The sequence below is a fragment of the Taudactylus pleione genome, unplaced genomic scaffold (genome assembly GCF_031769625.1).
Source record: "Taudactylus pleione unplaced genomic scaffold, aTauple2 ptg001080l, whole genome shotgun sequence".
NCBI classification, from domain to species: domain Eukaryota; kingdom Metazoa; phylum Chordata; class Amphibia; order Anura; family Myobatrachidae; genus Taudactylus; species Taudactylus pleione.
The window spans coordinates 629,603-656,583 of record NW_028285481.1 but is presented as its reverse complement, the minus strand read 5'-3'; the positions used below and the strand labels follow the sequence as shown (position 1 = coordinate 656,583).

The following is a 26,981-nucleotide window of genomic DNA, read 5'->3' as shown; positions in this document are numbered from 1 at the left end:
AAGTTGATGCCTCTTCAGTAGGAGTGGGAGCTGTACTATTTCAAGTGGCTGATTATGGAAAAAATCATCCTTGTGGATTCTTTTCTCGTAAATTCTCCCTGGATGAGAATTATGCCATAGCAGATCAAGAATTGTTGGCTATGAGATTGGCACAGGAGGAGTGGAGACACCTTTTGGAAGGTGCTAAATTTACTATTACAATTATTACTGATCATAAGAATCTTCTTTATCTCAAGACAGCTCATCATTTGAATGACAGACAGGCTCACTGGTCACTTTTCTTTTCCAGCTTTGATTTTAAAGTCCAATTTTGTCCTGGCATACAAAATAAAAAGACTGATGCACTCTCCCGATCCTTTCTGCCTCCACAGGAAGAAGAACAACAACCTCTGGTTCATCCTATTCTAGATCCTCTTGTCTTTGCTCACAAACAGTTGCTGCCTCCTCCTGGCAAGATCTTTGTGGTACCTCAGTTGTGTAAGAACCTATTATCTTGGGCTCATGCCTAATTGTTTGCTGGTCACTTGGGCATCCTCAAGACATTTACGTGTTTACAGCGGTCATACTGTTAGCCCACTGTGAAGGAAGATGTTTGGGATTTTAATGTTTCCTGTGCCAAGTGTGCCCAGCATAAATCCACTTGCAACAAAGTGGTTGGCCCTTTGCATCCTTTGCCTATTCCTGATTTTCCTTAGACTTATCTGTCGATGGATTTTATCTCTGAGTTACCACCCTACAAGCGACATAATATTATATGGGTGGTAGTGGACCAATTTTCAAAAATGGCCCATTTTATTCCCTTGGTGGGACTTCCTTCTGCTCCACAGTTGACCAAAATGTTTATATGTGACATCTTTTGTCTTCATGGACTACCCAAGGAGATAGTGTCAGACCTAGGTGTGCAGTTTGTGGTCAAATTCTGGAGGACTTTCTGTGCCTCTTGTGGAATTAAACTGAATTTTTTCTCTGCATATCAACTGCAGACAAATGGCCAAACTGAGAAGGTGAATCAGGAATTGGAGACATTTCTAAGACTTTTCATTTCTTCTGAGTCGATTTATTGCCATGGACAGGATTTGCCCACATTTTTAGGTACCACTCTTCTTCAAATGCTACTCCATTTTTTGCAGTATATGGCAGACATCCACGTGTTCTCGAATTCCAAGATTTACCACTCACAAAAGTGCCTGTCATCACTAATCTTTTGAAAACATTGTCTGACACATGTAAAAACATTCACTCCTCTTTAAAAAAAGCTTTTAGTAATTCCAAAAAGTTTGTGGATCACAAATGTCTTGCCATTCTTCTTCTAAGGATTGGCGATAGGATGTGGTTGTCAACTAAGAACATTTGACTAAAGAATGAATAAACATGAATTTGCTCCATGCTTCATTGGACTAAATCGTATTCTTAAAATTATCAATTCAGTGGTCTATAAACTGGAGCGACTTCCTCAATTGAAGATTACCAACACATTTCATGTTTCTCTTCTACGACCATTAATCCTTATTAAATTCCAGCGTTCTTAACTCAAGAATCCTCAAGTACATACTCAATTGGGAGTCAAATTTGAAATTGAAAAGATCCTTGAAATCTCGAAACCTGAAGAATGAGCATGGATCAAGGTGACCGGTGTCCATGCTCCACAGGTGGTTCGAGCATTTCATAGGAAGTTACCTGATAAGCCTTGTGGGTGTCCAAAGTCTACCCTGAAAGGGGGGGGCTATTGTCAGGTTATGGCCTAAGATCAGCCATTACTCACCTCAGTGCCAGCTTCCCTTGATCTCTCGAGTGATCAGACACCAGGTGTGGCAGTGAGTGACACACTGAGGATTCTACCTGGGGTCAGCTAGGGCATCCATATGCTCGCTTCATGATGTGGTTCTTGTGGTTACCATCATGGACACAGCCATGACAGTCTATATCACCTGACTAGCCTTTTACCCTCTGGTAGCATTAGTTGCTATCAGCTGATTGTATCCTCCGATGGATTGTTATATAATTGGGCTCTGGAGAACAGGAATTTGCCTGTACAGCATTGTTGCTTCCAGTGTAAACTTGCTGTTGTAGCATTCCAGGTTCCAAGTTCTGTTCCTTCTAGCTTGTTCCTAATGTTATCCACGGTGTGTGTACTCAGAATGTCGTCTAAGTACAATCTCCTAGAGTAATCTCCGGTGCTTATTCTGCATCTAAATAAGATGCAGAATCCAGTCACTGCGGTGATCTGATGACACTGTCCGGATGTCCGCTGGTATGCTGAGTGGCTGTGTAAATCATGAGTCGTCAGCAACGACTGTCCACAGAAGCCGCATGGGATCCGATACACTGCATGAGCAGTATTACACTCTGCCGATGGTAAGAGCAGGATTGTGGAACGCCGCTCCTGTTTCTATTTACCACACACTATTTAGCCTTCAGTGAGGGAACGTATGATCATTCATATGACAGGTAAGCCCTGGTCAAGGGTATACTCACACCCTACACTAAACTGCACGGGACAGAACATTCAATGAGACACGCTACTGCAGATGCAGTGCCCACTCTATCTATAGGTTGTCACATAGGTGTTAAAAGGGAGACATAGGCACAAGTGCAATACGGAAAGGGACCCCCTAAAGGGGTCAACTTATATTACCTGCAACCTCATAGAGGTGTGTTCTACATCCCACACCCACCCAGAGACATCCACTAATATAGGGATCCATCCAGTCTGGATTAGGGACACGTAGAGACCTGTTGGTCGTCTATAGAAAGAGGCACCCTAAAGGATCACTCTCACTTACCCACCAGAATCAGTGCCCAGGAACTGTTGCCCACTACAGCCTTTTTGACATTTATTTGAACATTTGATTTTTTTTAATATAACCCAAGGAGCAATCAGACTCCTTTAAGTCTTTCCTTTAATACACAAAATAAATATTGGTTAAAAACATTCTACACTGTCATCTTTCCTTTACATTGCTATACATTACTGTCTGATATATTGACTTTCTCACTATTTTCAAAACAGTATCAACATACACGCCCGGGATTATTTAAAGGTTAGCGCTAAGCACAATTCACAATCTCCTGTTCCAGCCTTGCATATGGAGCTACAAAGTGTGTACTCAATACACCACTTCAGTACAAACCTCCAATATCTTTCTCCTGTGTTTTCCCTGTGATAGTGTTCTTCCATTTTTCCCACTTGTGCCGAATACCTGACCAAAGAGCTGTGACCTGCTTGCTGAGTGCATCTGAAATCCAAATCCCGCTTGAGGGGTCACTGGTGAACACCTCCCAGTAAGTTAGATTTTGAGCCTTTGGTCAGGTCTCGCCAAAATCCAGTACTGGTGGATGAGGACGTCATTTATCCAGGCCCCTCGCCTCCTGTTCCCTTCTTAACCTGGATCCATATCTTGTAACCTTGTGCTTACTGACCTGTTTGAATGCACTTGGGTTCTGGGAGCGATAGATGAGCAAAGGCTTTAACTTAAACTCAGCACCATTTCCACCCAGCAACAATGTGACCCTGTCCTTAAAAGCCTTGAAACGGGGCATTGTTTTAGCTTCTTTGAGTACATAGGGCCTTATGGGAATTTTCTTCCAAAAAAGTCCAGTTTGGTCAACAAATCTTTCAGCTGCTTCTACGTCAGCACTTGCTGCCTCACCGCTGATACTGCGGTTTTGCAGGATGAATCTCCGACTAAACTGTTGAATGTATCCATGGCTTACTATAAATGTTTCCGTCGATTCATCCTCCCCACGTGTCTTCAAAGTTTTAAAGAAACTACATGCCTTGGCTTGAATAATTAAAAGGCTCAGTGGCATTTTTTTTGCATGTGGTCATCAAACCAGATCGCCAGTAATTTTTCCATTTCATGAATGAGGGCATGCCGCTGCCTAGTTATTATGGGTTTAAATCTTGCTGATGCTTTCACTGCCTATTTCACTCTATCTTTATATATCAAAATTGTTGAAATGGTTAAATATGCCAGCTCCAAGTCACCTGTTATCTCTTTAACTTTCTTTCCAGCTTCATAATCACTTATGATCTTTATTTTCAAGTCAAGATCAATAGCCTGCCTAACCTTTGCGCTCCTTTTCTCGGAATTCTCTTTCTCTGACTTCTCTCATCTCTCATCTCTCTGATGTCTGATGCTGAGATGCCATGAGTGCACTTTCACTGGCGCCCTTGCTGAGATGCCATGAGTGCACTTTCACTGGCGCCCTTGCTATTTATTAGTCTATGCCATGCATGCTGCCTTTGGCTAAAGAGTCAGGGCGGGTCGTAACTCCGAATGGTCACTAAAAAGGACGTACGTTCGAGGCAGACTGTAAAGTGTGGATGTGGTCTTAAGTGCGAATGGTCGGTAAATGGGTAGGTCATTAAGTGAGGGATGTATGTACTGTAGAGTGTTATTAAATTATCTGAAAATAACAATCCATTTAAGAAAAATGAATAGTTCACTTATCCTCTGCAACTCTAATAAAAGTGATTGGGCAGTATCCAAATAGACAATAGACAATTGGATTAGGGCCACCATTAAGCAGCCATATTTAGAAGTTTAATGACCTATTCCAGCTAAGATCTCTGCTCACTGTACTTAATCAGTTGGCACTTTGTGGGTTTGCAAGTCAGGGATCTTCCGCAGAGCAGAATATCTAGAGCAACTAAATAGTCCTGAGATGTCATTCACCGAATTTTACAGATTTCATGACTTTGCATCCAGTTTTGCTTCTTTTGAATGGAAAGTGTTCAACCAGGGCTGAGCATACCTTTTCCCATTCCTGAAGTTTGTTGGAATTTATTGCCTGATCACCAGATGATAAATGATAAGTGACCATACAATTGGAAAGACGGGCTTCCCCTGTTTCAAAGGAAAATAATTACCGGTTTGTAGGAGATGGGGACTTTCAGCCCCCTTCCTCGTTTACTTTCAAACCTGCAGTGCTAAAGGCTGGTGAGAATTGTCTTTAGTTATGGCCTCTTGCTTGAGTTAAAAGTTACAAAGAGAAATAAGACTTTAATATAATAATTGGGTTTTCATAGAGTTTGCTGGATAGCCCCTTTGGTCAAAGTTCTTGAATCTTCCAATTTCTACTCTGCTACCAATCTGGTTGGAGCTAAAAGATGTACAGCAGGATGTTGATCTAAAGCTTTAAGTTAAAACCACTGATAAAAATGTTACCTTCGTTTGGAAATGTATATTAAATATGCACAGATACATTGTGAAAATTGTCAACTTTCTTACACAGATTAATGGAGTATACAGTAACCTCCCAGTGAACTTGGAAGATGGCAAGATCCGAGCTTACCAGCATGGCATCAGGGTCATTATTGACACCGACTTTGGTGTTCAGATTAATTATGACCTAGTCTATCATGTGATAGTGACTGTTCCAGGAAACTACAAGCAACAGTTGGGTGGCCTTTGCGGCAATTACAATGGCATCAGAAATGATGAATTCCAGCTCCCTGACAAGAAACTGGCTACAGATGTTACCATATTTGGAGCCTTTTGGAAGGTTCCCATCCCTGGTGTAACATGTGACAAAGGGTGTGGTGGCAGTGGTAATGCCTGTCCACCATGTGACGTCCAAAAACTAGAACTCTTTAAGACTGAGAACTACTGTGGGTTCCTAAAGAAGGCTGGAGGTCCCTTGAGTGCTTGCTATGCCAATATTAACCCTGAAACTTACTTCAACAACTGTGTCTATGACCTCTGTGCTGGGGATGGAAGCATCCTCTGCAGTAGCATTCACAGCTATGTTACAGCATGCCAAGCAGCCGGTGTCACCATACAACCATGGAGAACTAGAGCATTCTGCCGTAAGTCTTCTTGGCTTCTCAGCTTTATGAATACAACCTACAATATGCAAAAAATCTACAAAGAGTATTATACATTTGTTTCATAAATGAGACTATATATAAAAATATGTGAAAGATGTGACCAATATCGAAAAAATAAATATTACCTGTGACCTAAAAAACATACAGTAGGTAGTCAGTTACTGTCTAATGGTATCAGCCCTTCCCCTGGTGTACAGCCGTGTGTCTGTGACTATATGCTAATGCTGGTATCAGCCCTTCCCCTGGTGTACAGACTTGTGTCTGTGACTATATGCTAATGCTGGTATCAGCTCTCCTGTGGTGTACAGCTATATGCCTTTGACTATATGCTAATGCTGGCATCAGTCCTTCCCCCGCTGAAAAGCTATGTGTCTATAACGATACACTAATGCTAGCTTTTGAGATGTGCACTGATCCATTTTTGTTGTTTTTGGTCCAAATTCATCAGCCAGTTTTGGTTTTGCAAAACCGTTGTTACTGGTTTTTGTTTGTTTGTTAAAATCACATATTTTGAGCCTTTTTTTGTTCCTATAGTATTATTTACCTCAATAATAATTTCCACTCTTTTCCAGTCAATTTTGGCCACTTTACAGCTCACAACATTGTATTCATCCATTATGCCAAAAGGATGCACTAAGGTAGCTGACTGACTAAGCTAAGTGACAGCAGTTGCAGTTCAACTTCCAACATGGCACATCAGGAAACAATGTATTCATTAATCAAGAGGCCTGAGGGAGATGGATTATGAATGTAGTTGAAGGCAGTGAACTGAAGGAAGGATTAATAATTATGTAAACTTAATTCAATTTTTTTATTCTGAAGCAAATTTATGAGGGAGGAGGGGAGAGCATGGGTGAACAACATGTCACATATATTGCCAACAAAATTAACTTGGTTTTTTAGAATTTATTTTTTAAATTAAAGGGACATGCAGGAGATGCTCTTTGTGGCCATAACAACTTCTGGATTTTTTTGGCATTCATCATGCACATGTAAATTTCAGTGGCAGTGGCAGTTTAATTACCAACATGGCATATCTAGGAAAGGGAATGGCAGTAACTTTTCATTAATAAGGAACTAGATCAGTGCCTTGAGAGAGGTAGAATATGTATATAGTAGAAGGCAGGGAAAGGAAGGATTGATACATTGGAAAAAAAAATTTCCAAATAAACTAATGAGGGATGAAGGGATCCGAACCCTAGCTGGGGTTTTCCCACCACGCTGGGATTCAAAATTGAGGCAAACATCATCATCCCAGTGTCGGATTTCACGGGTTTTGAATTTGAGATAAGTCCCTCTCGCTGTGATTCGGGTGCCGTTTCACACAGGACCACCGGAAGGAGAGCTCACTCTAGACTGCCAGGGCAGATATTAATTAATAATTAATTACAACTGGGTGAACATGTCCCATGTTTTGTTTAAAAAATAAACTTTGTGGTTCATAAGTTTTTAAATAGGAAAGGGGCATGCAGGAGATGCGGTCTGTAGCCACAAAAATATCTGGACATTTTTTGCATGCATCAACCGCACATAGATTTACGTGGCTTTGGCAGTTCAACTTCCAACATGACACATCTAGAAAACAAGAGTGGCAATGCAGTGGCAGACAGAATAGCAAGTTAATAAACTATATATGAAAATGTTTATCATCTATGCAAAAAGACAGTCAGTGATGCCCCAATTAGCACATAATGCAAAGAAAACAGGTGCAAAATGGAATTGTCCTTTGGTCCTTCCACCCAATTACTTCAGCAACAGAGACTAACACTTGTGGCTGAAGTGATTGGTTTTTGTGGGCCCCCACAAAACAAGCTACCAATGGGCATAAGGCATCTAACAGTATTGCTAATCCTCTCTACAGTCTGGACGGCAGGTGAGAATGTGTGTAAGCTGGGGATATTGGTGGTTAGGATTAGGCACCCCCGGGGGGGAATTAGGGTTAGTCACCATCCGGGGAGTGTTAGTGTTAGAAGGTGGGGAGGTGGGTCAGCATTAGGAAACCCCCGGGGGGAGGTTAGAGTTAGGCACATCCCCAGGAGACTTAGGTTTAGGCACCACTGGGGGGACTTAGGGTTAGAAAACCCACGGGGAGATTATGGATAGGCACCACTAAGGGTGGGTTAGGGTTAAGGGGGAGGCAGGGTAGGGTTAGATTACTTACCTTAGCTTGTCGGGATTTTGTACTGTCGGGCTTCCGGGGATGATAATTGAACCAACAGCTAAAGAGCCGTTGGCATTTCAATACCATTCCATCTCTGATAGCTGCTGCAATCCCTCCACTCCCATACACAGCCACAGCTTCTATTGGTTTCTATGGAGGATGCGATACTGCCAAATTTGCTAACTTCCGGAATGCAATCCATTACATAGATTGGTCTTTGCAGCTAATTCCATCTGAAGATGATGATAGCTGCTGTAGTCTATGGACTATACTTCACATAACTAGCTGGGAGAAGGTTTCCCCGACTCCCTCCCCGGTAATGGCAGCCATGCTTGTGCAGTCAGCAGGTTTGAGCATGCGCAGTATCCCCGGCAGCACTCTGGACACATCGCAGGGACTGGCTGCCATCGGTGCCCCTGTCCCTGCATGTGCCAGTATGATTGCATTTTTCAATGTGATCATGGGTGGTAATGTCATACCCAGATCGCATTGCAAATGTGACCATTAATAAATGGGCCCCTAGGTATAGACTCAAGTAAAGAGTTAAGTTTGCCTTAAGAGTTGTCTGCTAAGTGAACACAGCTATACATATTCCGTTACACAAATCATAGATTGAATCCATCAGAATAAGAATGAATAGTCCACAAATTGCTATCTGAGTATCAGTATAGATTCCAGAAAGGTAGAACGAATATTCCAATGTCTCAACTGCCTGAGGGAACTTCTACTAATTGCAGAAACTGGCAGTATAGAGTCTGACAACTGTATTCCACTGATGTTATAGTAAGATGCTCATTTTGATTGTAAATCCCTTTACCTTGGGGACATTTCTTTCTCTCTAGTATGGAGAATAATGAAGCCGGTGTAATTGTCTCCATGGAAAGCTAGTGCCCTGTCCTGAGCTCTCTTACTGCTGGCTAATAAGGGTTCACTAGTACAGGTGCAGTGTGAGTTACATTACTGACCTGTTGCACATAGGGACTGTCCCACTTTCAGGGTCCCGTTTGCTGAGTCTCTTTGGCTGGCTGGACTGGTGATCAGCTCTCTCCTCTTGTCACCAGTCAGGGGTTACCTCATGCCTATTACACTGGTCACTGAAAGTACCATCCTGCACTCATCTACCTCACTCAGGGGGCTCACACTTCTCTCCAGCTGTCAACTGGATCTCCATCCTCTAGTTCAGTGTTTTTAGCTGTGGTTACCGACTGCTGATCTCCTCCCCCTGTCACCAAATGCTGCTCCCAAAAGCCGCACTGTCACCAACCACTGATGCTCTGTCACTCTCTCTCCCCTCGGATTACAACATGCGCTGGCGATCCCATTTGACACTGGGGGTTATGTAACGAGCAGTGAAAAGTGCAGAGAAGTGGAGCAGTGGAGAGGTTTCCCATAGCAACCAATCAGTTCCTACATATTATTTTATAAACTGTAATTATGAAATGCTAATTCAAAGCTGATTGGTTGCTATGGGAAACCTCTCCACTGGTCCACTTCTTCACACTTTTCACTGCTTGATACATAGACCCCACTGTCTCTGATGTTGCCCGAAGATCAGGTGCGGTACTCCCCCAGCTCTCAGACACACATCCCTGGGTCTGAGTGCAGCTCTCTCCCCTTTACCTCTGGAGAGCAGAGGTTACGTCTCTTCGAATAGGTACCTTGTCCAACTCTATTCCAGTGAGACGGTAATTTCCTTATTATAGTCATGTCTGTAAGCCCTTATTGTCCACGCTGCATCAACGAGGCTCTCCCCAGCCGATTGACTGTCATTTGCCAACAGTCACAGGCGCATGGGGTTCTGGACGGTTCTTAAGTGAAATCACCTACTGCCGACAACGCATTTACACACATATACATCTATTTAAATTTATTAACACTTGTAATATGTTATATGATAAATAAAATATTGCTTTAATATACTGAATTTATGCAGCCTACACATGATAAAATCACATTTTATCCATATGCACTTAATTATTTAACTCTGAGTTGGGGATTACGAATACAAGAACGTAACATGTGTGGGTGCAATCATTTTCTTTTTTTTAACTTGTTGATATATTTCCTTGATTTTTAAATATTTTTTTTTTATTTTCTCAAACTAGCTATGACCTGCCCAGCCAATAGCAAGTACAAACTCTGTGCCGATGTCTGTTCTACTTTGTGCGCTGGAATCACCGATCCAGCCAAATGCCCCACCACCTGCTCGGAGGGCTGTGAGTGTGATGATGGCTTCTTGTTTGATGGGAAGAACTGTGTGTATATAAACAATTGTGGCTGCTTCGTAGATGGACAGTACTATCAGGTAGGTGTACCTGCTCTTGAGGTAGGTCTGGCATAATAAAGATAAACTGTTTCTGTAACTGTAAGAACTTTCCAGGTCTCCCCTGAAGGAAAAGCACAGGATTTACTGTAGTTATTGACAGATTTACAACTCAATGTATTGAGGAGTCTTTACCTTGTTGGTGCTATACATAATTCATTCATAACGCTGGTTAGCTACACTTGTTCTGTATCGGTTTGAAGGTCAGAAAACCATATTTCTAAAGTGCTGCTGTATACAACAATGGACTGAATAATCTGTATTTCTTTTGCAGTGACCTTATTTTCTCATACAATATTAATGAGCTTTTTATGTAATTACCACTGTCTGTTTACTGGCTTGTCCTGCTTTAATTATAACAGCCTAATGTGAAAGTTCTATCCAGCGATTGTAAAGTCGCTTGTACATGTAGCCCGATTGAAGGACTTATCTGTGTGGACAACGTCTGTGCGGCGGATGAGAAGTGTCAGATTATGGATGGTGTCGTTGGATGTGTTACAGGTAAAATAGGCAATTTGCTGATCAATAAATCATATTGTATCATTTTTATGCATGAAGTCAAACTTCATTGTTTTGGGCAGAACTGTAGGTAGATCTATAGTAGAGATAAGCGGCTTGTTTTCCTTGCCTGGTTAAGAGCTGGGTGCTTGGAGCCAGAAGCAGAACTGAACACATCCGAACTTAACATTTACAAGTAGAATTTAGGAGTAGATCGAGGTCCTGGCTTCCTGGTTGCCAAATCCAATTAGCTACCATTACAATGGTAACAGGCCACTGGTTGGCTAAGCATGGCTGCCTCTCAGCCAATGAGGAAGTGCTGGCTGAGAGACTGCTATTCTTAGCCAACCAGTTGCCTGTTACCATGCTAGCGGCCACTGATTGGATCAGACACACACGCCTGCTCAGATCCATGCAGGCTTGTGAGTGTAAAAATAGAATATAATTTTTTTTAAATGGTGTGGGGTTCCCCCCAAAGACAACCAGCACCAGGCTTTTTGGGGCCAGTCCTGGTTGTGAAAATATGGAGGAAAAATTATGGAGGGAGTCCCTTGTATTTTAAACAACGCGCACCAGGCTCTTTCTATCGGAGATGTAATGCCACAGTCATGGGATATGCTAATATTGCTGGTACCCCCCAGCCATAATATTCAGCATCCCTTGCTAGCTTGGCCAGGCTTCGAATTCCCGGGGAAGTGGTGAACCCCAAATAAAAAGGGGTCCACCACTTTAGGGCACACAAGGTTTTCAAATACAATGGATAAAAGTAAACCCAAACAAAGTAGGATTCGGAAATTTATAGAGAGAAGAGTAGTTATTCCCAAAAAGTATAATCACAATTGTAACTAACTGTATTATATCACATTCTACCAAACACTAAATTGATATACAGTACATATATATCATCCAACATGACTACTCCACCAGGTACAAAATGCTCTGATTCTAACTTTAAACTGACTGTATGATTGCAATCACCCTTGTTGAATGAATAATATGAAGAGAAGGACATTCAACATAGGTGACTGCAATCGTAATGTAAGTGGTAAATCCAGGAGTAAATTGTTCTGTACCTGACAGCTTGGGCCAATGTTGGAGGAACTGTACAGAGAGTTTAGATGAGGAATAAAGTGACTGAATGTGACACACACAATCCAAGCTACATGTAGGAGCATTTCATGGTTACAATTTGCTTTTAGTCTATAGAACCTTTAACATTTGCCTAAATCCCAGGTTATAGAAGCCTCGTATTATACATGGCAAGTGATAAGAGGGTCCCTTTATTTCAATAATCTGAATACACAATGAAAATATGTGTAAGATGATATTAGACAATTCTATGCTTTCATGTAATACCTGAAGAAGAAATCAAACGAGTAACAATACTGGAGATGGGAATTGTGTAGACTGGGACATCTGTGACTGTGGGTATAACAGGACTGTCTGTGCAATTATCTAATAGTGACATCAACAAATATCAACATTTCTCCATTCATTTTCTCTCTGTCCTATATGAAGCCATATAGATTTTCAACTCTTAAATCAGAGGTTGATGTCTCAGCTGACTAACATGGTGAATTCAATTAATTCACAAGCTAATAACTTCCATTTATTAGCATTATTAATAATTCCACCGGCCAATAGTAGTTACCAACCTGATATCTCTATCACTGTTGATAATTCGACAAGCAACCCCACCCCACAATCTCATAGCCTAGTTAATATCTTTGACACATGACTGTCCTTTGTTCCCCACATCCAGTCTGTTTCCAAGTCATGTTACATACATCTAGAATACAACCATACCTTACACGAGACACTGTAAAAAGTCTAATCCACCTCCTCATTATTTCCTACATGGATTATTGCAATAGTCTCCTTACTGGTCTTCCCAAAAACAGACTCTCACCACTACAATTAATTTTCAATGCAGCTGCGAGGTATTCCTCACTAAATGTTCATCATCTGCTGCTCCACTCCATCAAATCCTCCATTGTTTACCTGCATTCTACCAAATTTATTATAACATACTTTAACTTACACCTAAGGCTATTAACCAACCTACATCAGCATACATCTCTTCACATATCCCATAATATCTCCCAACCCGACCTCTCCGCTCTGCACAAGATCTGTGTCTCTCATCCTCGCATATCACCTGCTCACATTTATCATTATAGGACTTTTTGGGCTACACCCAATCTGCGGAATCCCCTCCCATGCCCAAAAAGACTTTTCTTTAGTTTCCAAACTTCAAGCGTTCCCTGAAAACTCATCACTGTAGACAAGCTTATATTCCAGAACCAACCACATAACCTTTATAGGCTATCCTACCCAATTACATCCTCTATATACAGTCCAAACATCACTTTACATTCTTTCTTCACTTATTATTATTATTATTATTATCCTTTATTTATATGGCGCCACAAGGGTTCCGCAGCGCCTTACAAAGTACAGAAACAAATGAGCACACAAGACAACAATTATTAACAGTACAGACAATGCAGGACAAGTACATGATTTATAAACAATGCTGCATAACACCTAAATAAGCAGCAGGGTGTCAGTAATCAGTTTTAGGTGCCATTGTAAATGAAAGTAAAAGTAAGGCAAGAAGAAGCACGTGAGGAAAGAGGGCCCTGTTTGTGAGAGCTTACATTCTGAGGGGAGGGTCAGACAAACAGGGGTGACACAGATGGGCTAGATAGTGAGGAAGGAGCATAGAGTAGTGGGTTAGGATGAGCGCTGGAGAGCATTGAGGAAGAAATGGGTCTTGAGGGCCCATTTGAAGATTAAGAGCCAGGAAGCCACGTGATGGAGGAATTTTGCAGGAGCAGTGGTGTCAAAGGGGTATAGCCAGGGTTTGGTGATGGCAAGGAGAATCAAGGCATTGCAGATTAAGTGCTCATGAACGGAGACCAGTTTATTATAGACAAAACTGGCTTTCCAGAGGGAACAGGAGAGAGTGACAAAGTTAAGAGTTGAGAAGAGAATGAGATTATTAGGGTTGATGTAGTGTGGAGGTGATATTGATCTAGAGAAGGAGGATAAGGAGTGTGGGGTTATGTGGCTGGCTTCTGATTGAGGAAGAGTGACAGCAGGTGGTGGGTAAGGTGGAGGTTTATTGTGGTGTGGGGGGGAAGGACAGGTAACTTGGAGAAAAGAGAGGGTGCAGGGTTTAGTGGTGGTGCAGCAGGACCATGGTGGAAGAGAAGTTAATAATACTGGAGTTGTGGGAGATGCAGTGGAGAGACTTATATGTGATGAAGAGAGACAGGGGAGGGGAAGGAGGGGGAGAACATAGAGGGGACTATGGATGGAGAAATGAGGTGAAAACTGGTGGTAGAGGAGAAAATAATGTAGCAGCTGAGTGAGGGAGGAGTAGAAGAAAAGAGACATTGTGTAGATGAGGCAGTTGGGGGGGAAAGTCAGTAGTAGTAATGAGTGTGAGATGAGGCAGTTGGGGGGGGTCAGTAGTAGTAATGAGTGTGGGATGAGGCAGTTGGGGGGGGTCAGTAGTAGTAATGAGTGTGAGATGAGGCATTTGGGGGGGGAGTCAGTAGTAGGAATGAGTGAGATGAGGCAGTTGGGGGGAAGTCAGTAGAAGTAATGAGTGTGAGATGAGGCAGTTGGGGGGTTGGGAGTCAGTAGTAGTATTGAGTGTGAGATGAGGCAGTTGGGGGGTTGGGAGTCAGTAGTAGTAATGAGTGTGAGATGAGGCAGTTGGGGGGGGTGGGAGTCAGTAGTAGTAATGAGTGTGAGATGAGGCAGTTGGGGGCGGGGGGGAGTCAGTAGTAGTAATGAGTGTGAGATGAGGGAACAGTACAGGTCAAAGGTCAAAATCAGATAAAAGGAAGAACAGTGCTGGAAGATGTAAAGGCACAACTACAATAGTATATTATAACCAAAAAAGGAGTCTAGAGGTGTTCAAGTTGCAAGACTTGAGAATTAGTATAAAGTATGAATATATTAAAAAAATAAATAAAAGGTATAGGTGTGAAACAATGGTAGATACTACAGTGGTATAAAGATAAATTGACAGTGGTATTGGAATGATTTAAACATTGTAGAGAAGAGACACAAACATACAAGTATTAAATGTTCAGTGAGCAGGTAGTTGCTTGCAATGCTGAAGCAGGGTGTTGGCACATGGTGGGTCCAGGTTATAATGGAAGCTGGTGGCTGAGTAGCAGGGTTTCCAGAAGCTCAGAAGATCCTTTGTTTTTTCCCCAAGTTTTAGAGAGTTCTTTTAAAATGTCACTTTCATTTCCTTCTCACCCTAGGCCAACAGTCATGTAACTGGGACATATAGTCCACCAAGTACCTCTGCACTCTGGCTGGGCAAATATGCGATTGGTAGCATCTGTTCTAATGTATCAGTGTTTTTTCCCTATTAAATGTAAGCTTGTGAGCTGGGCCCCCTTACCTCTGTCTGTTATTACAGTCTTGTTCTACTGCTGATTGCTCCCAATTATAAATGACAACAGAATATGCTGGTGATATATAAGTAACTGATAATAATTAAGAAAAAAAAAAAATACTTTTTTTGTTTCCAGTTCCATCTTGCAGCACCATAAAATGCAGAGCTAGAGAGACATGCATGATGTCCAAAGGGAAACCAACATGTGTTCCAGACTCAGAGGCCTATTGTTATGCTGTTGGTGATCCCCATTATCGCACTTTTGATGGTCGCTATTATGACTTCCAAGGGACCTGCAGTTACACCGTTGCCAAGACTTGTGGTAGTGACAAGACCCTTCCAACTTTCAATATAGAAGCAAAGAATGAAAATCGAGGCAGTACCCTTGTTTCTTATGTCAGCTACATTACAGTACAAGTATATGAGAACACTTTCTCTGTAGTGAGATATGAGTATGGATTTGTGAGGGTAAGTAGCAATGCTTGTGATGGTGTGGGAGGGATCTAACTGATTACATACAGCTTGAACAACCCTGTATTTATTTACTTTTCAGCTGAACAACCAACGTCAACGTCTCCCCTTCAGTGTGAGTGATGGAAAGGTCCGACTCTATCAATCTGGTGGCTTTGTAGTTTTTGAAACTGACTTTTCCTTGAAGGTTTATTATGACTGGAACTATGTACTAAATATATACATCTCCAGTGGCTTCTTTGGCAGTGTTTGTGGCCTGTGTGGGAACTACAATGGAAACCCTTCAGATGACTTGGCAAAACCAGATGGCACTCAGGCTTCTAATTTGGAGGATTTTGGCAAAAGCTGGAAAGTGGAAGATGGTGACCGGTTCTGCTGGCACAACTGTAATGGAGAATGCAAGTCCTGCCCTCTTGAAACCCAACAAATATACAAAAGTGAACAAAGGTGTGGCCTTCTATCTAAGGTGATTGATGGTCCCTTCCAACAGTGTCAGTCTGTCATAGATCCAAAACCTTACCTGGATAACTGTGTCTATGATCTATGCATGAATGCGGGTTCCAAGCAGATTTTGTGCCAGAGTTTAAAAACCTATGCTGATGCCTGCCAGAGAAGCAAGGTTCAGATTGGAGAATGGAGACAAGTCTCTGGATGTCGTAAGTATAAGATGCAACATCTCACCACAAACTAACAGGTCCTATTGAACTAAATACTGACCTTTAAAAGCCACAATTCCCTTTAAAGTTTCTTGATGGATAAAGTTAGTGTAGCAAATAGATTCCAGCAATCAGTCCAATGTGAGCAATATATCTTTCATAAGTCCTAGCAATAGCAAAGTATACCATGAAAAACCTTTAATACTTGGATGATTTGAACATATATGAATTTTGATTATTTACATTCACTGGCTTGGTACCTGTGTTGGATAGATATTTATATTATGCAGTGTTGCTTAGCTTGCTTACATTGCTGCTACAGCTCCTTGCAGAGTATCTGGTAATAGTTGGAAAGGGGAACTTATGAATTAAAGTTAGCTGAATGTGACGTTTATCTATCCCTAGTTTAGTTGTCTACAGTGTAACAAACTTATATTTTCAGTGCAGATATGGTCACTTTCTGTGACTTTTTAGACCGTGTAATGTGCTACATTTTATGTCTTTGTATAGAGTTAATCTCTAAAATCTAATTACAATAAGAGTAAAATTTAGGCAGTCATGAAATTGCACTTTATTTAAGTGTACTATCCATATATATCCATTCATTAATGATTAGATGGTGCAGTAAACACTCCTTAGTGCGATCAAATTGTAGCTACAGTATTGTAAAGCTGAATTTATGTGACCCTTTATTCAAAGGTAGAAAATTATTTTTCTATTTCTAATCCCTCATTAATATTCTAATTATCTTATGGGTCATAAACTACATTATGCACAGTAATTCATGAAAATTCCAGTTAATTACTAAGAGCATTTTGTTTTGTATAAATGTACAAGTGATTTTATTAGCTCTTGTCTTACACTATAAGGCTCAAATCATCCATACACTTAACTGATTCATGTGGATTGCTGATAAGTAGAATACATTTTTTATAGGTTTTTTTTTCTCTTACAGCAATGCAATGCCCTGAGAACAGCCAGTACAATCTATGTGCTCCAGCATGTCCACTTACCTGTAACGATGATGCTAAACCATCCGTGTGCTCTGAGTCATGCGTGGAGACCTGTCAGTGTAAGGATGGATACGTGCTAGATGAAGGAAAATGTATACCCAAGGCCAATTGTGGATGTGTCTATCAAGGGAAGCTGTACGCAGCCAATGAGAAGTTCTGGGGTGATAGTAAGTGTGAGAAGCAGTGCACTTGCAATCCTGCCACCAGGAACGTTGAATGCAAATCCACCCAGTGTAAGTCATCAGAGAAATGTTCAGTTGTAAATGGCATCCAAGACTGTTATCCCATATCTTATGGCATGTGCTCAGCCTCAGGAGATCCCCACTATGTCACTTTTGATGGTGTGAGATATGACTTCCAGGGTACATGCATCTATCAGTTTGCTGGACTCTGCAAGACATCAGAAAATCTGGTGGACTTCCAGGTCTATACTCAGAATGAGAACAGAGGAAGCAAAGTTGTGTCTTATGTCTCCGCAGTCCAAGTCAAGCTCTATAGCTTTGATATTGTCATCAGAAGACAGTTCAAGAATAAGATTTTGGTGAGTTTCTCAACATTATGCACATGCAACTATGCAATGCAGACAATTTGGCATACATCTATTAGACACCATTGTGTTAAATGAACTACACACATGGCTTACCCATTAGTTTCACTTTGATTGATGTACATTTTTGTTTTTCCCCACACAGCTGAATGGTATATTAACAAACCTCCCCTTCATAGTTGGTAATGGCAAGCTGTCCATCTACAAGCAGGGTGATGCTGCTATTGTCCAGACAAACTTTGGTTTACGTGTGTCTTACAATTGGGAGAGTCGTGTTACTGTCACAGTTCCTGGGAGCTATGCTGGAGCAGTGTGTGGTCTTTGCGGTAACTTTGATGGGAACAAGAACAATGATTTCCTAATGAAAAACAACCAGCTAACCACCAAGCCAACAGTCTTTGGCAACAGCTGGAAGGTGCAAAATGTGCCTGGTTGCTATGAAGATGATAAAGCACAGTGCCCCAAATTGGCAGAACTGGAACTCCAACATACTAACAACAAGCAGGGATGTGGAATAATTATAGACAAGAATGGTCCTTTCCGGGAGTGCCATGCCAAGATTGACCCACAAGGTCACTTCAAGAGCTGTGTGTATGATGCTTGCTTCTATGAAGGAAGACTAGATGTTATATGCAAAATAATAGCCAGCTATGCAGTCTTGTGTCAAGAGGCTGGGGTCATAATATACTCGTGGAGAACCAACAAGTTCTGCAGTAAGTCTAACTAGCAAAATTTCATGGACTTTCTGTTGCTTTTTATAAATGTTCAATGACAATGTTATATTAACTGATAAGAAAATGATTATAACATGTCTTTATGATGACTATGGGATGTTAAGCTTCTGGGTTTTCATTTGCAGGTCCAGTGTGTCCAAAGAAGAGTCACTATGAAGTCTGTGCATCTGGCTGTGCCCCAACATGTCTATCACTTTCACCTCCCCTTGGATGTAACCCTACATGTTCCGAGGGATGCAAATGTGATGATGGATTTATCCTTAGTGGGGGAGACTGTGTCCCCATTTCCCAGTGTGGCTGCAACTACAACAATAAATATTACAAGTTAGGTGAAATATTTTTCCCCAATGAGTTGTGCAACCAGCAGTGTGTATGCACCGCTAGTGGAGTGGTGGAGTGTAAGGCTTTCTCATGTGGACCCAATGAAGTGTGTAAAGTCATTGATGGAGTCCAGAAATGTCAACCTGTAGGTTCTGCTCAGTGTTCTGCAGCAGGTGATCCTCACTACACGTCATTTGATGGACTGGCCTTTGATTTTCAAGGTACATGCACCTACACACTCGCCAAAACTATCACAAGCAAAGAAAATTTGGTGCCCTTTACCATCAATGTGGAAAATGAAAAATGGGGTAATGGAAAGGTTTCTGTCACTAAACTGGTGTCGTTTGAAGTCTACGGGTACAACCTAATTCTTCAGTATAATATCCAAGGTCGGATTAAGGTATGAAATCATTAATGTTTTATTCAGTAACAATATCGGCCAGGTCTGAAGTGCAAATATCCATTTTTTACAAACTTCTTTAAACAATTATTCTATTCAAATATTAGAATAATGCTATCTAGAAATCCAACATGTTCTTTGCTAAGAACTCATATTCCAAAACATATAATGCTGTAACTTATTGATTTAACTCATAATATAGCTGGCAGACAACAGTTGCCTTTTGATAGCTTCTCATCAGTTTTGTATTTAGTATTAACAATCCAAACAGTCTAAAATAATTCCTTAATCTGTCTGGCTTCATTGCATCTGTACTGAGCTACTTACTCTCTTTTCTATATGGCAAATAAAATCCAGTCAATATGGGCATACATAGTTAATTTTCTCCTTCCTCTATATGATAGACACTACTTTACCATGTGGTGTGAGGAGCTAGCACTAAACATGTTAACTTTCTAGTATATAAGATCCTCACCTCCAACCTCTTCCTGTTTATAATTAAGTGCTAGTACGTTAGCTAGGAAAGATATTTGCATCCAAATTTCTCTCCTCCCCCTCTCCTCCTTAATTTTAAGGCACACAACCCATGATCATGCAGATCAGAGCTGCTGTGTATCTTCAAAATGGGAAAACATCTGGATGAAGGTTTAAATCGTGAGAGTTTTTTTTCTCTGACTAACATGCGACTTTGTATGTTCTTGGACTCTATTACATTGGCCAAGTTTAAAAAGTGTAAGAAAACTCTCACCCTATGACATTTGGTAAAATCTCGTTAAAGATTCTAAATCACACACAAATTTCCTTTAATGTATTCTATTCCTGTTGGCAGAATAACTTGGAGAACAATCAGCATGTGTGGATGTTTCTGTAGTTTGTTTAACTATGGCCATGTTTTACCTCTTTGGGATGTTGCTTTCTTAAAAGAAGTACAGTATCTGACCGGAAATGTGAGAATTTTTAATTCTGATTATAGCTGCAAGAGCAGATTTAAAGCTCACAATTGCTTCAGTTTGGGTTGCTAAGGACAATTACCCTGACTTTTTGATATGTTTCCAATTATACATATAACTTTCAGCTATAATCCATTGTAGAACAGATTAAAAGTGGAGCAGATTATTTGGATGAAACAGTTTTAAATTATTTCGATGTCTAAGATTTCTAGGCAAACAGTTGTGGTGAGACACTTTTTATGATAAAGTCATGGAATTTGGATTCTGAGAGCTTGTTGGAGGGCTTATATTTTATAGAAAAGTTTTTGTTTGGCTCAGAACAAAATGAGAGAATCTCTGAGGCCATGGGAGGTAAAAGTTAGTTTTTACCTAAAAGCAATTTCTTAAAAGCCATTAGGCTCTCTTCCCTTGGGCCAAGGGACAGTCATCCTTGTTCATAGGTTATTTGTGCACATAGAGAAGACAACCTAGGATAAGAAGTAAGCATCCATAGTAGCATGAAATCCCTAATCTTAAAGATAAAATGGCAAAATGAGTGGCATACACCAGAGGTGTCTGTGGTGGGTGCCCATCATATTTTTTTAAGAACCAGTGAAAAAGGTCCTCTTCAGACAGAAATGTTACATTTATATTGGAAAGAAGCTACATCAACAGTCTTTCTGGTCCTCCACCAGTAAAGTGCTTTTCAACAAGGTTACCAAGTGACAGGCAAAAGTGTTGAGTCTTAGATCATTAATTACTGCACTTCTGTATATCGGAATGGTTGTCCCAGTAGCAGAAAGTTAGAAACAATGGGATTCTATTCAAATCTATCTAGTCCAATAACAATATGAGTCGAAGAACCATCCTATATTTAATGGATTTAAATACAGGTCTTCAACCTACAACATGCCACACTGGACATGCCCAGACTCCTCATCTTGATAGATATGCAGTGTTGGGCCTGGATAGTACTTGGATGGGAGACAACCTGGAAACACCAGGTGCTAAAGGTGAGGTAGCCAACTTCAAGATGAAATGGAGGTAAACAGGATTCAGGAATGTATAGATCTCCTTGATGCCTACCTCCACATGCCCATTGGGGAAGGGTATCAACGTTTTAAGAATTACACATGATTACACATGAGGGAAGACTATCAATGCAGAGCTCTTCCTTTTGGTTTAGCCACAGCTCCTCTAATTTCTACAAATGTCATGGCAGGCCTTCAAGGCTCTATGGGAATAAGGATTGTTCCCTATGTAGAATATTTGCTTTTCAAAGCAAATTCAAAATATGCTTTTTAAATTGATCTGCTAAGGGTGGTCTTGTTTCCATTTTGGACTACTGTGAGTGGTTCTAAACACATTGAAGTAAGCACAATTTCTTATTGAGGTAACACCTATATGAATCCATTTGAACAACACTACTACAGTAGCATGGATAAACTATCAGGAAGGGACAAAATGTTCCCTAGCTATGAGAGAATCTTGTAACAATATTACAAAGAAAAAAGGATAGGCTATTTGCTGAGGCACACTTGGTTGAAAATTACAAATAAAATTGGTTAAAATATAACTTTTATTATGTTTACATTAAATCAGAGGTATCCGTATTATTATTATTATTATTATTATTATTATTATTATTATTATTATTATTATTATTATTATCCTTTATTTATATGGCACCACAAAGGTTCCGCAACGACTTACACAGTACATAAATGAGCACACAAGAAAAACAGTTATTAGCCGTACAATACAAGGCAGGACAAGGACATGATTTATAGACATAGCTGCATAACACAAGCAGCAGGACATAAGCAACCAAGTGTTAGGTGCTGTTGTGGGGAGTTAGGAGTAAATTATACTATACGTAGGGGGAGGAGAAGCACATGAGTGACGAGGGCCCTGCTCGTGAGAGCTTACATTCTAAAGGGGAGGGGCAGACAGACAGGAGTGACACAGATGGGGTAGATAGTGAGGAAGGAGTGTGTATAAGATGACCTGATGTTATGTCAAAATTAAGTCCTTCATTCATCTATCTCTATGTCAACAAATAGATTTTGATTATGTGTTATTTGCATGAGAGATGTACAAAATAAAGTTTTAGCACCTTAATTATTGTGTGTTACATTGTAGCATCTAAATACAGTACACCCAGATAAAAATGCAGCTATTATGGGACTGTCCCGCCATCCTAATACAGTAGTGACTACTTTAATCCCAGCTGCTGGGTGCTATGCCATGCTCCAATCAGTGGGTGCGTCTCACATGCTAGACCCACCCACAAATGGGGCAGCCATGCCCAACATGTTGTGGTCCCACAGGTTGTTGTTGTGCCTGGGCCCAGAATTTCTCTTGGCATCCCTGGAGGTGACAGACAGAACCAGGAGGGCATAGTATCACACAAAATCATATGGTAAGAAATATAGAGCATCGAACATAAATACAAACTAATGTGAAACAATTATTTTTATTTATATTTTTTTATGATTAATTAAACACTAGGTCTTTACATCAAATATCCCAGTGATAGGCGAAAATAGAACAAACAATATCAAAATTCTGTATACCGCTAGGGACACAAATAGAGTTAGGTATCAATAGAATATAAGTACACTGATGTAGATCATAGATCAATTATACAAGTACTGCTTCATGTGCTATTCCATTCATCTTCCCATAACTTAACCTACGGCACCTGGTATTCCTAAGAGGTCTCCCATCCAAGTACTGACCAGGCCTGGTGCTGTATTGCTTCCAAGATCGGACAAGATTGGGCAGATCCAGTATCATATGGCTGTAGGTAATAATTCAAATAACGGGGATGGACATTCCCTTGCACATGGACTGCGCAGAATTGTAAAAATGTAGAACTGACACAGTGGACAGTCCAATGTATTAATTAAAAGTGAGGTTCGAAATAGTATTGCATTAGCATACTTATTCGTATAAACATATATCACTTTTTAAGCATGAAGACGAAAGAAAAAAGAAAAATCTCCTTACATAATGCAAGATGAATGGAATAGCACATGACACAGTACTTGTATAATTGATCTATGATCTACATCAGTGTACTTATATTCTATTGATACCAAACTCTATTTGTGTCCCTAGCGGTATACAGAATTTTGATATGATTTGTTCTATTTTCACCTTTCACTGGGATGTTTGATGTAAACACCTAGTGTTTAATTAATCATAATAAAATATAAATACAAATAAAAATAATTGTTTCACATTAGTTTGTAATTATGTTCGATACTTTATATTTCTTACCATATGATCTCTGATTTAATGTAAACATAATAAAAGTTATATTTTAACCAGTTTTATTTGTAATTTTCAACCAAGTGTGCCCCAGCAAATAGCCTATCCTTTTTTCTTTGTAATATTGTTACATGTACTTATAGGCTTTGGGAGCACCACCAACACTGCAAATCATAATGTTTGAATATATGTATGATGGTAGGTCTATCTAATTCTTATAATTATTGAATAAATTAGTCACATAAGGTTCTGTGCGGAATCCTCTCTTTCTTATATGAGAGAATCTTTACAGATCCTATCTTGGGCAGAATTCATGTTCCAGCAACATCCATAGTCTTTATCCCAGGAATAAAATGGAAGGTTGACTTTGAGTTGGTAGTCCATTCTTCCAGGGAAATGGTCCCTGCATCCTGTCTTCAGCAATCTGCTAAAGAGCTGGGGGCACCAGAGATGGATCTAATGTACACTTTATTCAGCAACAAAATGGCACCAAACTTGCCAAGGATAGATATAAACTCAAATTTACAAAACATGTCAGTGAGTCCAGGAATCAGACTTACTATTTCACAGGACCTGTTTTAAGGGCTGATTTTTGTCAGGATATCCATCAGTTAAATTTGATGACATGGCTCTTGAAAAATGACAGGGTTTTACAGATTCAGTAGTTTATACTATGATTAAAGCAAGAAATAAAGTAACTTCAAACCGTAATGGTTTAGAAGAAATATAGCACATGGTAATACATTTTCTTATATGTCTTTTTTCCTTTCGTGGATTCTCTCTCTTAGACAGGCCATGAGTTGGGTTTTCATTTAGGGTCCCTTAAAGTATCAGCTTTTTCAATTTATTTTCTAAGAAGGACTCTGATCTCAGAAGTGAAGACCTTCTTGCAGATACATTTTCAGTCACCATACAGTCACCCCATTAAGCCTTTGGATCTGAATCTGATGCTGTTAGCGCTACAGTCACCTCCCTTTGAACCTTTACAGGATGTGTACTTGAAGTGGGTAACTTGAAAGTTATGTTTATTTTAGCAATATCTGCTAGAAGAGCTTTTGAATTATTTGCAGACCTGTTTCTAGTAATTCATGAAGATAGAGAAGTGTTGCGTACACTACCTTCTTTTCAACCTAAAGTGGTTTCATAAGGTCATCTTAATCAAAATATTGTAAAATCGACTTTAGTCAAATTATCTGGAACGAAAAACCTGTGTACGAAAAATTAATAGTTCACTTATCCTTTGCAACCCTAAGAAAAGTGATTGGCCAGCATCCAAACAGACACTCACCAATTGGATTAGGGCCACAATTGATCAGCCCTATCTGGAAGCTTAATGACCTATTCCAGCTAAAATCTGTGCTCACTGCACTTACTCAGTTGGCACTTTGTGGGTGGCAAGGCATGTAACTTCTGCAGAGCAGAATATGTAGAGCAACTAAATATTTCTGGGCTCACATTCACCAAATTTTACAGATTTCATGACTTTGCATCCAGTTTTGCTTCTTTCAAATGAAAAGTGTTCAACCAGGGCTGAGCATACATTTCCCATTCCTGAAGTTTGTTGGAGTTTATTGCCTGGTCACCAGATGAAAAATGATAAGTGGCCACACAGTTTGAAAGAAGTGCTTCCCCTGTTTTAAAGGAGAAGTATTATGGGTTTGTAGGAGATGGGGACTTTTAGCCAACTTCCTCATTTACTTCCAAACCTGCAGTGCTAAAGGCTGGTGAGAATTGTCTTTAGTTAAGGCCTCTTGCTTGATTTTAAAGTAACAAAAAGGAATAAGACTTTATAATAATAATGGGGTTTTCGTAGAGGTTGCTGGATATTCCCTTGGGTCAAAGTTCTTGAATCTTCCAATTGTTACTCTGCTACCAATCTGGTTGGTGCTAAAAGATGTACAGCAGGATGTGGATATAAAGCTGTAAGTTAAAACCACTGATAAAAATGTTACCTTGGTTTAGAAAGGAATATTGAAAATGCAGAGATACATTTTGAAAACCATCAAATTAAAACATTGTATGGTAAAATATCTATTTATGATGTTTCTTACACAGATTAATGGAGTGTACAGTAATCTCCCAGTAAACTTGGAGGATGGCAAGATCCGAGCTTACCAGCATGGCATCAGGGTCATTATTGACACCGACTTTGGTGTTCAGGTTAATTATGACCTATTCTTCCATGTGATAGTGACCGTTCCAGGAAACTACAAGGAGCAGTTGGGTGGCCTGTGTGGCAATTACAATGGCAACAGAAATGATGACTTCCAGCTCCCTGACAAGAAGCTGGCTACAGATGCCACCACATTTGGAGCCTCCTGGAAGGTTCCCATCCCTGGTGTAACATGTGATGATGGGTGTGGTGGCAGTGGTAATGCCTGTCCACCATGTGACAACCGAAAACTAGAACTCTTTAAGACTGACAACTACTGTGGATTCCTAAAGAAGGCTGGAGGCCCCCTGAGTGCTTGCTACGTCACTATAAACCATGATACTTACTTCAACAACTGTGTCTATGACCTGTGTGCTGGGGATGGAAGCATCCTCTGCAATAGCATTCACAGCTACGTTACTGCATGCCAAGCAGCCGGTGTCACCATACAGCCATGGAGAACTAGCACATTCTGCCGTAAGTCTTCTTGGCTTCTCAGCTTTATGTATACAACCTACGATATGCAACAGTCTACAATGAGTATTATGCATTTGTTTCATAAATGTATATAAAAATATTGTAAATATGTGAAAGATATGACCATATCTAATAAGGAAATATAAGTTATGTCCTGAAATACATACAGCAGGTAGTCAGTTACTCTCTAATGGTAGCAGAACTACAAGTAACAAACTGCCATTCATACTTTTGGGATGACTTCAACAATATCTTGAACCCTACATATTCTAAAAACTTTATTTGATATATTACACTAACTCACCATGGGGACCATTGATCTTCAGAGGCTGTATGGCCTCCGATAATGAAGTATCCAACTCACAGAGGGGAAACGTGACACCGGAGCAATTCATCATTGCTATAGTGAGGGACAGCTGCTCCGAAAAGCAGTTGTCACCTGGTTTACTTACCTTCTCCCCGTTGTCCTGGCTACGCATGCGTGACCTCGGGTCATGCATGCGCAAAACTGCCGGGAAGGTAGCGAGGAGGCGGCGGAGGGATCTGATTGGATCCCTCTTCGCATCCCAGGGAACTCCTTTCCATAGGAAGGAGCGAGGATCCCAGAACAATCAACGTCGGAAGATGGAACTTGTGCTTGGTAGCAAACTCTGAATACTTTCAGTTTTCAGAGTTTGCTGAATATCAGGGGGTTCAAAGAGACCCCTGATGATAACCTAAATAAGTGGAAACTAGCGTTTCAGCATGGTTAACGGGCCACTTATCCT

The 26,981-nt window shown here is 40.5% G+C and overlaps 1 protein-coding gene and 1 pseudogene across 1 annotated transcript in view; one reads left to right on the top strand and one right to left on the bottom strand.

The window, feature by feature from the left end:
* Window positions 1-26,981, top strand: part of LOC148453845 (IgGFc-binding protein-like) — a 179,757-nt gene that overhangs the window by 23,338 nt on the left and 129,438 nt on the right. Inside the window, 9 exon segments of the mRNA XM_088461614.1 lie at window positions 5,239-5,812; window positions 10,100-10,299; window positions 10,680-10,818; window positions 15,375-15,706; window positions 15,792-16,365; window positions 17,321-17,919; window positions 18,071-18,638; window positions 18,785-19,380; window positions 25,641-26,214. Of these exon segments, the coding sequence (XP_088317740.1) occupies window positions 5,239-5,812; window positions 10,100-10,299; window positions 10,680-10,818; window positions 15,375-15,706; window positions 15,792-16,365; window positions 17,321-17,919; window positions 18,071-18,638; window positions 18,785-19,380; window positions 25,641-26,214 (4,156 nt within the window).
* Window positions 23,002-23,120, bottom strand: LOC148453846 (5S ribosomal RNA; annotated as a pseudogene).